Source organism: Crocodylus siamensis, chromosome 2 (assembly GCF_052110815.1).
Source record: "Crocodylus siamensis isolate JL-2025a chromosome 2, ASM5211081v1, whole genome shotgun sequence".
In the NCBI taxonomy this organism is placed as follows: Eukaryota; Metazoa; Chordata; order Crocodylia; family Crocodylidae; genus Crocodylus; species Crocodylus siamensis.
Window position 1 is genome coordinate 125,356,321 of NC_143396.1, and position 16,271 is coordinate 125,372,591.

Sequence of the window (16,271 nt, forward strand, 5' to 3'; positions counted from 1 at the left end):
TATGGTCCCTTTATTTAGAAATTAACTTTAATTGGCTCAGTAAAACTCAAGATCTGGGCTGCTGTGTTATTTAAAGCTTCTATTCCCCTGGTAGTCCTAGGAGCATGCTGAGAATTACTTTAAAAATGAATATGTATTGTCTGCATAATACTGGCTTTCATTTAATTAGAAAAGCATGGTTTTAAACATTAAATGTCCCTTGGACAAACTGTGATTTAAATTAAAGGGAAACATGTTTTATGAAAAAGTTACAAGAAACCCCAAACTTTTCACAAAGAGTTCTAGAGGTTTCTTGTAACTACAGTTCCTTTTGCGGTCTTCCATCTCTAATTAAAGCATTTTATTCATCATGATCCTTAACTATACCTTTAGGGTTAAGCACATTTACAAAAATCCTGAGACTGACTGAATTCAGTCTTTGCAGGTTAGTCTAAACTGTGTCGATTGAACCGATAAGCAAATGGACAGACATTCCCTTTTGATTCCAGAAATGCCACTTGGCTGCAATGGCCCAGGCCAGAAACCAGGGGTGCTAGAGCATACCTCCCTGCTTGGCTCAAGCAGAGAGTTTGGTTCAAGGCTAGCCCACTCTCCACCCTATGAGGGAAGAAGTTTTGCAGGGGAGGTGCAAAGCATCCTGGGATGTTGGGGGACTGTGAGTTAACTTGAATCTGGAGAGGATCTGGGGCAGAAGTTCAATAAACCAATCTAACCAAAATTAGTTAAGTCTGATATTACATCCATCTTGGTTTATCTTCAACTGGTTTCAGCCATTGTGAAAGTGATTTTTGCATTGAACTTCTGTTGTGTTACAGCAGTGCATGCCTTTATGTGTGCAATTTCTCTATAATGCAAATTCTAATTAAACCACTAGAGCAGTTTCTGCTCACCAAAAATTACCACAGTACAGCAGGACTGTGATTTCCCCCTGTACTTACAACAGGAAATAACTGTAGTTTATCAGATACTCTGGTGTCTTGTGATACGGATAAATGTCCATTGGAGATTTAGTTGAGATCACCAAATTCATTCTCACTTGTGACCTAATCAGAATTTTAACCCCGGCCTCTAGAGATGAAACCCTAGTGCAGCACCTGCAAGCAGCTCTGTCTATGCACAGCTTTCCATTTATTTGTTTATCACAATTAGCTTCAGGGATGGGCAAATTTGTGCTTTTTGAAAGTTCAGCTCAAAGCTGAACATTTGTGTGTGCTCATTTTTTGTTTAGCAAAGACAGTGGAAAACAAGCAGAAAAACTGGTAGGAGAATATTTTGTATAGAAACTTGTAGGGCTAATCCACTGAATTGCACAGGCTTCTCTCTATCCAGAGACCACCATATAGGTTCATTTTTTTGACTGATTGGTTTTAATTGGCCATGAAAAATAACAGTTAGAATATGGATTTCTTACCTGCAGGGGAGTGATAATACACCTTTGGACTACTCAATCACTGCATCCCACACTATAGTTGTAAGCAGGTGCATTGTAGGGCTATGCAAAATTTCACCAGTTGTTTCATTCTGACACTGTTTCAACTTGTTTCAAGCTCAAAAGATCAAAATTGAAATGAAACAAAAGGCTTTGAAACAGCCTTAAAACAAAACAAAGGCAGTCAAAACATTTCAAAAGTTTCAAAATGTTTCAAGTTTCAAAGCTCAAGCTGGGCTTGCCTGCAGGGAAACAGAAAGTAAGAAGAGGAAGGGGGAAGAGAAAGGAAGGACTCCTTTCACATTGGCTATGTAGCTGGCCAGTGACTGTCATCCTTCCATGAGGTCATTTCCAATCCCAATGCTCTGTGGGAGGGATGGAAAAACAGCATAAAAGGCAGCATTGTTTGAACTGGACTGCTTTCTGCCTTGGGGTCTGACAGTTACTGAGCTAACTTTCCAGCAGCTTAGGAGCATTAGACAACAAAGCTACTACTACCATTTTTTTTGAATGATTTCCTACTTGCTAGCCTAGCAAGTGACATTCCACAATAACTTTTGCTTTTTTCTAGACCCTTTTGTTTTATTATTATATTCATTGATTTATTCTTTTCAATTTTATAATTATATTGAATATTACACTATAGAATGTATATAGGAAGGGAGATACATTTACATTTTATTTCTATACATTTATACCTTGCAGCATATTACATTCCTTAGAGAATGTATATAGGAAGGGAGATACATTTATATTTTATTTCTATACTGTCATACCTTGCAACATATTACATACACATTTTAGAATTTATATAGGAAGGGAGATACATTTATATTTTGTTTCTATACATTTATACCTCTCAGCATATTGCATACATTACAGAATCTATACAGGAATACAGATACATATATATATTTTTATAAAAACAAGACACTATGAAACACACCATGAAGCATGGTGGAAAGGCAGCTGGCAAGCCTTCAGGGAGGGGCGGAAGAGGTGTAAGTTCCCCCTCCCCCCAAAAAACTGAGACGCTGCCTCTTTCCTACAACTAGCAGGGATTAGGCTTCCAGAAGCAGCAAGGAGAGGGGAGCAGTGCCAGTCTCACTGCCTGTGCCTGAGACTGCATCACCTCCAAGAACACCAGCAGTAACTCCCCCACCACCACCACCATGACAACAGTCAGCAGCACCAGCATGACAGTCTCCTCCATCCCCATTTCACTTCCCATGCTGAGGCTTCCAGTGCCACAGGAAGAGCTAGAGCTGGATCTGGATCTGGATCTGGATCTGGCTCTGAGTGCCCTAGCAAGGGAAATTTTGGGGAAGGCAGGGGAGTCAGCTGATTTTATGCTCCACACCTCTCAAGTTTCCCCTAGAGCTGGGTCTTATTCCCCAGAAGGCACTTCAGAGGAGGCTGAGGTAGAGGTTGAGGAGGCAAGTGGCTCAGCTGAGTTCACTCCTCCTGTTGCTGTGCCTCTGCCTGCTGAGGAGAGGAAAATTGCAGTGTCCATACACGCACCGGTACACCAGAAGTGAGTGGGTAATGTGGTCTGGGATCATTTTGAGCTGGCAGATGATCCCACATACGCTATCTGCCTGCACTGCTGAGCCAAAACCAGCCAGGGCAAGGGAACAAAACACATGAGCACCACAGGGATGCTGATACTGGAACAGTGGGGGAAAGGAGGACAGAAAGGTGAACACTTTGCAAAGGCGAGCAAGATCACCCAGAGCAATAGGGAGATGCTTGCTGTCAAAGGCCAGCCTTAGTTGAATGGCCAGGGTTCAGGTGACTTACGCCACTTGTGGCCCCATCCTATCAAGTGCTCAAATGCATCACCTTCAGGAAGACAGTGGTACCCTCCCAGTATGAAGCATGCAGGGAGTACTTGAAGGAGAAGCTGCACAAGGCAGGTCTGCAGGTGGCCTTACACTTCACCTTGGACATCTGGAGCAGCTGGGGTAGAGATCACACCTACCTCTCCCTTACAGGGCACTGGTGCGATCAGTCAGGCCATCGGTGAGCTCTCCTTCAAGCTGAGGTGATGGATGAGTCTAGTGCCATGATGATGGCACTAGAGATCATGGTGGCCATGAACTGCTTGGTGCAGGGGTGGCTCATTGGGCAGGGTGAGCTCACCCATGGGTTCATGGTCACCGACAATGGGGCCAATATGGTTAAGGTGGTCCATGATGCCAACTTTGTTGGTATCCATTCTGTGGCACACAAGTTGCACTTCATTGTCAGAGATGTCTTGGAGGAGGACAGAGCTGCCAGTGACAGTGCCGGTATCATCAGCCAGATAGCTCATTTTCAAATTCAGGAAGGTGGCTGGCAGGGAGAGTTCTCTGGCAGCTGCTGGAGAAGAAGCTCCTGCAGGAGAGGAAAGAAAGACTCTGTGACAGTTTGGCTGCCTGAGACGCTGCTGGTGCTATTGTGCTGCTTACTATGTTATTACCTGTTGTCAGGGAAAGTGGTGGACCAGGATGAGGCTGTAGGGGAAGAGGAGACCTCATTGGGGCACACTACCATGTCATGTAGAGGCCCCAGCATCAGTGAAGGTGCACCTTTAATACACACACACAATGTCATCCATGTCATGAGTTTTGCTTGTCAGCAGCCTGAGGTGCAGTTTCCCAGAACCCCTGCACCTATCTCCTTGAAACATGGCAGGCTTTGTGGACTCATCAGGGGCTACCATTCCTGCAGTTTTCACCCTGCTGTGCCTTAACACATACACGTGACATGAGTTTTGCTTTCAACAATTTGAGGTGCATTTTCCCAGAAACCTCAGTACCTATCTCCTTGAAACACAGCAGACTTTATGGCCTCAGAAGGAGATACTATCCCTGAAAGTTTCATCTGAATCAGGCAAGAAATTACAGTTTCGTGCTTCCTTGTTATAGCCTATGGACAAAATGTCGAAACAGTGTTGAAACAGTGAAACAGTTTTGACAAAACAAAATGGAATTGTGGTTTCGAAGTGAAATAAAACTTGAAACAAAATATTGTCCTGTCGAAATGGAAGTTGAAATAAAACTGCTGTTTTGCACAGCCCTAGTGCATAGTTCTCTCCAGGATCTGATCAGAGGAGAGATGGGGTTAATAGAGATTTGAATCTGTGACTCCATCGTACTTCCATTCAGCACAGGGGAATCCCATCAGTTGTTTTCAGAGTAGGGAAGAAATAAATTACCGCTTCTTGGAGCAAATGGAAAGCAAGGCAAGCTGGCTGCCTCTGAGACTCAACACTTTTCAGAGCTATTTCTGAGTCAGAGCAAGTAATGCACAGTTCCCTACTCAAGGCCAGCTCTAGCCCTAAGAGTTTAGACTGGAAGTAAAGTCTGGTTTACGGATGTTGAACTAATTTTGTGAATCCAAAGAATAATTTGAAAAGTTTGAAAAACCTCAAACTCCAGTACATTTGCTCAACTATAATCATCTTTAATGAAGATTTCTTCAAGGACAATAACATAGCTAATTTTACAGAGTAGGATTGCCATACTTTAACTAAACCATACACAAATAACAGACATGGAGAAGGGTTACCTAGATTCTGTGTAATCAGTGAGTTACTGGTATGTGGCAGTTTCTAATTCAGGAACCAAAACAAGCCTCTCCCAACTTATAGCTTTTTTGTACTTGTAAAGCTTGTATCCACAAAAGAACTAGCTGCTGCTGCTACTACCTTTTAGAACTCCAATATGGAGCTGCTGTGATATATCCCTTGAAATCAGTAACTAGAATGGAAAAAAACAAACAAACAAAATAGTTAGCATTTTAGGCTCTTTTCCAGGAATATTAGAACACAGTTTGAACAAAGTTTGAACTAGCCCAGGTAGAAGATTTGAGTCTAAACAGCAATCTAACTCACTAGGTCACAGAAGGCTTGGGCTCTTGCAGCAGTCACACACACAATTTATTCACATTGTCTTTTGGGGTTGTATTCAACCCTAATTATAGAATTATAGAGAAGTAAGGCTGGAAGGGACCACCCTAGATCATCTAGTCCAACCCCCTGTCTGAAGGCAGGATCATCCCTTTCCAAACCATCTCAGACAAATTCAAGGGAATGAACAAATCTAAAGCAGAAAGATGAGAAAGAAGGGAGATAAAAATGCCTAATCTGTAGGAACAGATTTGAGTTGTAGTTTAGCTATGTTAATGCAAAGTTAAGTAGAAGGCAGGGTAGGTTTGCCTTAGAGACAAACTGAAGTGTGTGTACATATATACTTATATGTATGACACACTTTGTATAGCTATATATACACTTATCTGTGTGTGTGACTATATGTATGTATGTAGGTATGTATGTATATACACACATACAAACTTATATACACTTATGTGTGTGTGTCTGTATGTATACAACATGCACATATAAGGTTGTGGATGGGTATGTACACACACACACCAGGCGGGGGCCAGACTCCTCACTGCCACCTAACCTTACAGGTCTGCAGGTTTCACACCAGCCAGCCTCTCCACTGCCCAACATCAACATCCAGAGCCCAGAGCTGATCCCTGCACCTCCTACCAGCCCAGATCTGCTTCACCCTGGCTCAAATTTTTGCTGTCCCAAACACACGGGGACGCTGTGCCTGGGAGCAATTTACTTCAGCTCAGACAGCTCCAAAGTGTATTGCTTCACTTTAATTTCATGTGTAGATGTACCCACTGTAACCAAACACTGACTGCCAGCTTGGGTGCATCTACACATCTCACTAAGTCGCACTACAACACACTATGGGAATGTAGTAATCATATGAATTTACATGCGACTGGCAGCTACCTTGCCATAGCGGCATGCTCCCCTATTTTAGTGCACAGCAAAGTGGTGGCTAAAACTAACTGTTCACCATACACATGGCACAGTACTTCAAAAAGGAAGTACTAAATCATGGTGCAGTAACAACGTCACTATAGGGCACCATGTAGATGTGCCCCTTGAGAAGCAACACTGCCAGGAGTGTGTTAAAAGCTTTCTTTTAAGATAACAATAACTTATTTAAAAGGTGATTACACACAAGTTGCAGGAAGCACTAAACATTACGGTACTCTGTGGCACCCATCAAATTCCATATTCAGCAATCTCCCCCTCAATTAGTAGAGAAAGCTTTTATATATATACTCTGACAAGCTTTTGTGAGTTGTAGCCCACTTCTTCAAATGCTATGAAAAGGGCAGATTTTTTCATTATGATATGTTGATTACATGCTCTCCCTCTTTCTTAAGGCAGCCAAGATGGTACATGCAATGTGCTGTCCACGTATGCCCACATATTTGTTAACAAATGAAGCAGTTAACAGCTAAGAGTAAAGGATAAAAAGCATGGGCCTGAAAAGTAGAAGGGTGATGAAAGGGGGCATTTCTACAACCCACCTGTCTTAAAACAGGCTTGCCTGCAGATATGGTGCCTTTGTACATTTTTTGCCTTTTCTTGTGCTGCAACTGTATGACTGTTTGCACGAGCGGGTTTTCCAGAAACTTTCTGGTGCATTAAACTAAAATTGTTTAACTAAAAGTCTTTCTTGTGCATTAAACTAAAACTCCTCAGACATAGTTTAGTTTGGTTTGCCAGGAATTAGAGCTTCGCATCCATGGATTTGTTGTGTGCAAACACAAAGGCACTCAAAGTTGTGTAATGAGACTCTTTGTCCACCAGATGGTGCTGTGACTTTTTGTAGTTCACCCTTTTAAATGGCTTTCACTTTCAAATTGTTTCTGGGGTTTTTTTCTTGTGCCCTCCCTGCTTCCATAGCTGCATGGCAGGGCACAGGCAAGGGGTGGGTAGGGATCCCAGGTTGGGGGTGGTGGTGGTGGAGGGCAATTCTGCACTGTACTGTTCTCCTGTACTGCCGGCCAGAGGCTTAATTTGTTTGAAAGCCTCATTCATACAAACACAGATGCAACGCTCCAGAGGTTAATTCATTCAAAAAACCTAGCATGTGCAAAAACTAATGCAACACTTCAAAATAAACAAGTTTACATTTTATAAATCTATTTAATTTAATGAGGACTAAAACCTGTGATGTGTATAGGCACCCGTGGTGCCTTTGTTACTAATTGAGGGCAACATTACTGAAGGGGCATATCTACATGGCAATGTTGTTACTGTGCCATGCTTTAGTACTTCCTTTCGGATTTTTTTCCACAAACAACTCTGAAATGCTTCACCTTAATTTCATGTGTAGATGCACCCACTGTAACCCAACACTAACTGCTGCTTGGGCGTGTCTACATGTCATCCTACATTGCTGCACAGTGCACTAGAGTGAAGTAGTGATCACATGAATCTACATGTGACCAGCAGCTACTTTACCATAGCAGCGTGCTCCTTCATTTTTGCGAGCTGCTATGACAAAATAGTGGCTAAAACTAACCGTGCACTGCACACACGGCACAGTACAGAAAGTTACTGCACTGTGCTTTAGTACTTTCTTTTGGATGTAAAATTGAAACTTCCTTTTGGAAGTACTAAAGCATGGTACAGTAACTTTTCATGCTGTGCCATGTGCACCACATGTAGTTTTAGCTGCTACTTTGCCATAGCAGCTCGCTAAAATGAGGGAGCACACTGCTATGGTGAAGTAACTGCTGGCCACATGTAGACTCATGTGATCACTACTTTGCTGTAGCACATTGTACAGCAACATAGGGTAATGTGGACACGCCCAAGCTGGTAGTCAGTGTTGGGTTACAGTGGATGCATCTACATGAAAATAAGGTGAAGCAATAAACTTCAGAACTGTTTGAGTTGCAGTAAACTGTTCCCAGGAGCAGCATCTACATGTGCACCTGGGACAGCCACAATTTGAGCCAGGGTGGAGTGAGTCTGAGCTGGCAGGAGATGCAGGGGGTCAGCCCCGGGCTCTGGATGGTGGTGTTAGGCAGCGGAGAGGTTGGTTGGGGCATGAGGATGCAAAACCTTCAGAGCTGTATGGCTAGGTGGCAGTGAGGAGTCTGGCCTCCACTTAGCCACCATCTGCATGTGCATTTTAGCACAGTTAATTACTCCACTGTAAGATTGCATTATCCCCGATAGTACTATCTTATGGCAGAGTTATTTTACTACACCTTAATACCACTGCATGTGTAGACAGTGACACTTTACTGTGGAGCTAATTAGTCTACTCTACAGTAAAGCTCATATGTAAATGCACCCACTATAGCTTTGGCTACATGCCTATGAAGTGGAGAATAAAGGAAAGGTAAGAATTCCCTTATGCTCCTCCAAGGGCAGCCTGGAGTTATCAGCTGGTGTACTTTCTCCTTATGCAGAGAAGGTGGGCAGACAGTCGGTGGGGAAAGAGAGGAGTAAGGGGACACTGCATCAACTCTCAGCACACTGATGAGCAGAACTGAGCTGGCACCAGGAACAGGCATCTTGGAATTTTCTGGGGCAGGGAATGAACAGTGACTCAGAGGGAGTCTGTGAGGTACAGTGCCTAGTTATAAGGTAGAAGAGTCTGTGGGCAACCTAGTCCTATGTGAGTTTGCTACACTGTCAGCTTTAGAACTCTTCATACAGCTTCAGAGGTGACAAGTTGAAAAGTTAAGGGGGTTATTGCTACAGGAATCTAGATCTGAACAAATAATTCCCAGTGATAATTCACTTCAAGGGAGTAGACTTATAGTCTACTTCAAAATATCAGAGTGCAGATCATGACTTCCTCAGTGGATGAACAACTGTCTGTCTGAATGCATTTAGCAGGGGCAAAAGCAATAATAAGCTCATTCACCACCACTTATGCCTTCATCAAGCTGTATTCCATGCAGATATTCCACATTAATCTTTGAAGAATGTTTTCTAAGTACCAAATTTAATAGCCTCTATTATGAACAGGTTCACAGTTGCCTTGGGAAGGACGTGGGACAGCAAACAAAGTGAAAACAAAGCTGCCATTGGTAGATTTAACAGTACAACTTGAACACTCAACTTTGACAAATCAGATTTCTGTTAGACCTAGTGAACATGCTGGGTGCATCTACACAAGATGCTAAAAGCACAGTAGACTAATTCTACTGACCATTAACGCATCATGGCAAAAGCCATGCTGTTGAGCAATAGAATTAGTCTACTGCACATTAGCATCACTAACAATGTGCACACCAGTGCTACTGAGCCATAGTGCCAGTTACTGAAGATTGAGTTAATACCTGTTATTACAGATACTAAACTTAATGCACTGCAACTATACTGCACTAATGCATGTGTAGACACACACACTGTGTCTGATTTGCATTGACAGCATCAGTTAAGTTTATCCACATGTGAGTGTTACAACTGGCCATTCCTGCTGTGTGGAGTCTGGGGGCATGGCTTAAAGAGTGAATTATAGCCTGGCTTCTTCCATGTAAATTTTGTTTACTTCATACCCCTGTGATGCCTGGAGCACATTGTCTCTGCAGTTCCCCAAGTGCAAATTCCCCAAGTACCTCTTCCTTGTCTAGGGCGGATGGCTCCTGAAATCCTGCCTGTTGCACACTCATACAAGGGCCAATAAAGACAGATCATCTCTTCAATCTTCGTTCATTAGATGGTATTAGATGGAGCCCTGCAACATGATAATTTTGGGTGGCTCCTGGAGCTCTTAACATCTGGATTGTCTTAACACTCTACATTATACTTCAGTTTAAACACCTCACCCATCCCTCCTCCTCCTTTGCTGGCCTAGATCAGGCCCACTGCCCTCCCCCCACCCTTCCCAGGACCTCACTCACTGCCCCCTGCCCTGCTTACTTGTGGCTGCCCATCCTGTTTGTCCTGGGGGAGCAGGTAGGGAAGGGTTTAACTGCTACTGGTGTTCTCTAGGTGGGCTCAGCCCAGAAAAGAGCAGCAGCAGCATCTGGCAAGGCAGGCTAGACCTTCCCTTCCTTCTTCCCTGGACAGACAGTGTAGGAAGCCACAAGCTAGCAGAGCAGGGGAAGCCCAAGGGCCAAGGGGCCTTTCAGTCCTCCAGGCCTCTTCTGGCCTGAAGTGCAACTGCTCCAAACTTGAGCTACTGCTGACACCCATCAACATCTGTGCAGCTCATAGTATTGGATGTAACAAGGCCCTCAGTAAATTAGCCCCAGGTTCCAATATTGTAGACATTAGTTAAACTCAATACATTTAAATGCTTAAATCAGGTTCAACCTTTATACCTTCCACTGTTTTTAATCTTTTGCTGTGCCAACCTTTTCCTCAGACATGAAGTGAAATATGTTGCATTCAAAAACCTGTCTAAGTCTATTCCTGCTATGCAGTTGGTTAAATAAAAGACATCACCCACCACATTCCTTGCCTTTTGCATGATACTACAGCAGATCCATTCATTTAGTATTATGTAAAAGCAAGTATTTTTCTACAGTTTTATTTTGGTATCTTAAAGCTTTATTTCTAAACAGATTCAGGCACTGCTGAGAATGGGATATATCAAAGCATGGTAAAAAACTGTAGCTTAGAAGTTAAATTATTCCCACTGGGCTTACACACCACTGAGAAACAGCTGGCTTACTTAAAACCAGGATCCACAGGCAGATTGTTATGATAAAAACAAACCTCTGTCCATAAAAATTGTTAAGGTCATGAATTGACACAAATCAACATAAGCCAGGAAACTGAAAGCTGAAGTAGAGGCTGTATTCTTTCCTCCCCCTCTCTCACCTCCCCTGGTATTTTCCATTATTTTAAAGAAACAAAAAAGAGAAACACAAAAATAAAGGATTTTGCTTGGAACTTGATTCAAACAAAACATGAAAACTTATTAAAACACAAATTTTTTTGTTAAATTCTTAATGAAAATGCATTTTTGAGCACATTTTTCATCGGTTAGTGGTGTTTTCATGTAAACTGAAACAAGGAGCACCAAAACAGAAATCACACAAGAAAATCTGTTAGTTCCCAAGGGCACCCTAGAGAAACTGTAGATCAAAGGGACTGGAATAACTACTGAAGAGTACTTACATTTCATGGTGTTTTGCCAAACAGAATTATGACACTCCTTAATACAGAGATTGATTTAAAGAGGAATTTTAAAAGTGTTTATAGCTAGACTAAGCAATTATTAAAACTGTCTACAGATACTGAAGCAGGTAAATACCAAGGGATAGATTCTTCCTTGTCCCTGAGTAGGACACTGAACATAACGGATCTTTCTACCTTTCTCTGCTACCTTCATAGAAGACCTGTGGGCAATTACAGTTCTAGTGCTCAGAAACCATGAGCCAAATCTATTGAAATTAGCAGGAGCTAAACTTGATCCCTGATGGAATACATACCAACCTTTAAATCACAAAAAAATTCCAGTCAACCAAAGCACCTCCTCCATTCCCCACAAAACAGCAGTGTCAATTTATGGGGCAGCTACTAGGAATTAGGAATCAAAACAGCGGGTGAATTAAGTTGATCAAAAAAAGCCACATGATTATTACGGCATGTTAATATGCTGCATTAAAATGGTCTTTTTAATACAGGTTATGTGGGGAGCTATTTATTTAATTGGGAAACAGGCTTTGTTGGGTCAAGGAGTCACTTGATTAGAAGACAGTTACATGAATAGAAACTGTTGTAACCAATAAGTCTCGTTTTTCCTTCAAAATGCCAAGAAATTTGAATCCTGGATTGGTGCATCTAAACAACAGGCCCTCCCCCTCTGATGTGGGCAGGATCACAGAATGCAGAACTCAACAGATTGCAAGAGACCAAAGTATTGGCTACAGGAAGCAGGCATAACTTACAGGGTCATAAGAGGGGTCAAGAGAGAAGGAGACAAGGGCAGCTGGCCAGTCTTTTAATTGAAACCTCCCTCTATGTCCTCTGAGCAGCATAACTATCTCATTCTGGAGTGAGCATTATGTATGTTCAATCATGGGCTTTCCTGGTGTGATTGATGCCTAGGGTGTTATATAGATGATATGGTAAGCAGTCATTTTCCATAAACAACTGAGTAACTATCAGAAGACTAAATTTCATCACAGCAAACCTAGCTAGATTTCACAGGGGATTTTGAAGCTAAAATTTCCTTATTTGATCACTGTAATATCTGTAAGATGCTCCCATCTAGATGTATAGCTCAGTTGATTTAGGCAAGCAGATTTTAAATTACAGAAATTGAGGTTACGTGTGAATGGTAGGACATTTATCAGTTCTCTACAGGAGCAGGGACTTTATTTATTTAAGTTATTAAAGGGATTAAAGGAAAACTGCAACCAGGCGTCTTGTGAACAAATCACAGGTGTATACCACATGCCTATAGTAAAAAAAATATGGTCATGGGGAGCTGGCAAATAGCTCAGGGTCCAAAATGCTTTCTCTGGGAAAACCTGGTTCATCTGGTTTATATTTATCTGTGTCTCTGCTAGTAGTAGCATTGGAATTATCCAAACTCATTATAATCAGGAAGTGTCTGGATAAAATCTTCTTTCCTATGTTTGGGCCCAGCACAATGAGGACCCAATCCCAATTATGTTAGGTGCTACCATAATGATACTGCACAACTAATAGTAACTGGAAGAATGGCTGAAACAGGAGACAGTATTTGTGCTAAGGATAAATCTGATGGTAAACACTTATTACTTAGTGAGTACCTCTAAAATACCTTTGTGCCATCAGCCACACCACACAGCTGCAGCATAAAGTCACTCCTCAAAGAAACCCCTTCAGAAGGTGGCACTATCCTAACAGTAGTTTCACATTTTTTCCTTCCAAATCCAGGTATTGAAAGGCATATTAATATCTCAAATCCCCACCTCCCCAAAAAAATAAAAATAGAAACTGAATTAAACTTCTAATTCTATTTTAAGTACACATACGGAGAGTCTTGTGTTAATTAATGTAAGATGCAACAACAATACCTATTTTCTAGTTTAATAGAAAGGATAATTTAATAATAATTTAATTAATTTCAAGGGGAGTAATCAGATACAGCAATGATGTATAATTACAACCTACTGGGAGTCAACACAGTTCCTGGAATGTGATGATGTCATTAAGTAAATCTCATTGAAGCATTATGTCTTTTCTGGAAAAAAGAAACCACTCTTTTTCTCTCCTTAGAATCATTTTTTGCTATTACCACATAAAAAGATGTCAAAGAGTAAGTCCTACTAAAAGATAATCATGGCTGTGATGCATAAGGAACTACTCAATGAGTAACCCTTCTTAGTAGCAGGTATGATAGCTATGCAGAGAGAGAGAAGAGGTAGAGGAGATGAAAGAAAATATCTTTTGTTTTGCTTTGCATTGGAGGTTGCCAAGAAGATTTTGTATAGGCTTCTGTATCTGTCTAGGATGGCTTAAGAATGGCAAAGCCTGCATGTGTATAAGAGGTTGGACTAAATAAGCCTTGAGATCCCTTTCAATCTAGTGTTTATGCCATATAACATTCACTGCTAAGGGTAATGGAGATTTTATTGTGTGGGATGGAGTATTTAAGGACCAAATATTATAAGGAGGGAAGTGAGATAAAAGGAAGGCACCCATGTGAAAATTAGTGCAGATGATGTTTATTTTCAAAGAATCCTACTGGTAGATATCAATGAGAGTAATACAAATTCAAAGGAAAAACTAGTACTAAGAGGTGAATAGGCAATATAAAGATAGCAAGCTTATGAGAAAAATCATCCTGTCCATATACTCACCACAGGTTTGGAACCATGAAATTGAAGAGGTCCCTTTACAATGTAGCTCAGATTTTACATAAGGATAATGTCCTTACAATACAGGGGACATTCTGGGAGCTTTACCTACATCTGGATGGGTTTCCAGCAAACACAAGATTGCTCCCTCTTTGGTTTGGGCTACTGCACTTTTGTGTATTAGTTAACTGTATATAAAGTATATTGATTCATATGAATAACTCAGAACACAACAAAGATCCAATGTATGTATAAAAAGTAGGTCAGATTTTCTCTTGCACCAAGGTACATTTGATGCAGAAATGAGTGGGAAAGTCAGAGAGCTCTTAAACCACCACAGTTCCAAGAGCAGATGACAAAACTTTAGGGTTGCTCTATCTTACAAATCTGACCATGCTTCCCATATACCAGTTCCAGATAATTGTAGAGAAGCAAACCTCTACTCCAGCCCTTTACTCACTGCCCCTCCTTAGCTCTTAAAAATGAATTCTCTTCCCTGTCACACTCACACTTACACAGTGGGTTTCCTTCCTTCTCTGTCTCTGAAGTGGTGTGGAATCCATGGATACCTTATTTTTTACCATTCTCCTTCTTCCATGACCAGGTCTACCCTTGCACCAATGATAAAGAATGTGAAGTTGGGAGATACTGCCATAGTCCTCATCAAGCTGCTTCTGCCTGTTTGATCTGCAGGAGGAAAAAGAAACGTTGCCACAGAGACGGCATGTGCTGCCCTGGGAACCGCTGTAATAATGGTACCTGAGACATGCTTCTTGTTTTTCTTTAATAATGACTCATTTAATAGCATGATTCAAGGATATATGGAGACTAAGAAATATTTCTGTTTTGAGTGACTAATTTTTTCTGCAAGCCAGTAAGAAATCTCTCAAAAACTGATATAATCAGACATGACTTGTATGATTGAGTCATATGCCTTTTCCTTTGTACTAAGATGTTCCATGCTTAGCTCTCCTAATAAGAAATACATGAGCTGATTCCTAAAGCTGAATAGGCAATGGCATGTCTAATTTGAAAGCATAAGTATTGTGACTCCATGCTCAAATTGTACTTTCATGTGAAAAATAGCAGTTGTATACATAACTAACCATGTAGCCTTTAGAATAAAACAAGATTGATCAGATTTATGACTGCTTTATTAATACACTGTTGAGATAGTTTGCACTATTCTAGCATCAAACAGAGCAGGGTAGTACCTAATGACTTTTTTAATTATTGAATTTTCTTTAATTACTGTATTTACGCAAATCCACGATTAGTTTTTTTGCCCAAACAGCATTAGGAAAAAAAGCCTCATCTTGGATTCAAGTATCAGCCCAAGGCAGGTGACAGCTCAGCTCTGGCTTTGACCCTAGGCTTAGGGCTGAAGCCAGAGCTGAGCTGCTTCCTGCTACAGGCTGTAATGGCTTTTTTGCCAGGGGACAGGGCTCAAAGCTGGGGAGAACATGGGAGAGATTGCAAGGTAGGAGCAGGAACATGCCTTTTCCCCTTCCCCCCATACCTGTGCCCATGCCCATGCCCATGCCTGATCCCTCACCCCTGCTACACCCTCCACCACTGACCCATTTCCCCCCCCACCGCCTTTAAGTCCTTGGTCTTTTGAGAACAACACAGGAGTGGGGTGTGAGAAAGATAGAAAAATGGAGCATCTCAGAATTCTAGAGGAGTTAAAGCTGTCTAGCAATTCAGCAGAAAACTGGAAGAAATTTAAGCAGAGCTTCACCATATATATGACAGTTAGTGGAGTTACAGAGAAAGAAGATCCATGTGGAATGGTACAATTTCCACATGAGACAGCAGAAAGAATGTGAGATGATAGAGGAGTCTGTCAAAGATCTCAGACTGCTGAGCCAAATGTGCAACTTTGGAGAACTAAATGAGTCCATGATCAGAGACCAAATACTAGTAGATGCAAGGGATACAAGCCTCAGGAAAAGACTGCTGGAGGATCCTGAGCTTAATTTGGAAAAGGCAGTTAGAATGTGCCAAGTGGCTGAGATACCAAATGCCAGGGTGCAGAAGCTGGAGGAAAAAAACAGAACAAGCTGAACTAGACAAGATTACAAGACTGTAAAAACCTAAGGCAAACGATACAGAAAGGAGGACTTCATTATGAAGCAGGCAAGTGGAAGCCAAAGAGAATTGCTTGAAGAAACAATGGTCAGCTGCAGATGCTGTGGGGGATAGCACAAACCCATGC

At 41.7% G+C, this 16,271-nt stretch overlaps 1 protein-coding gene across 2 annotated transcripts in view; it reads left to right on the forward strand.

The window, feature by feature from the left end:
- The window catches only part of DKK2 (dickkopf Wnt signaling pathway inhibitor 2), an 84,740-nt gene that overhangs the window by 54,659 nt on the left and 13,810 nt on the right, over nt 1-16,271 (forward strand). For both annotated transcript variants that reach the window (XM_090036743.1, XM_090036744.1), the window contains one exon: nt 14,658-14,808. In XM_090036743.1, the coding sequence (XP_089892869.1) occupies nt 14,658-14,808 (151 nt within the window). The remainder of the gene's footprint in view (nt 1-14,657; nt 14,809-16,271) is intronic.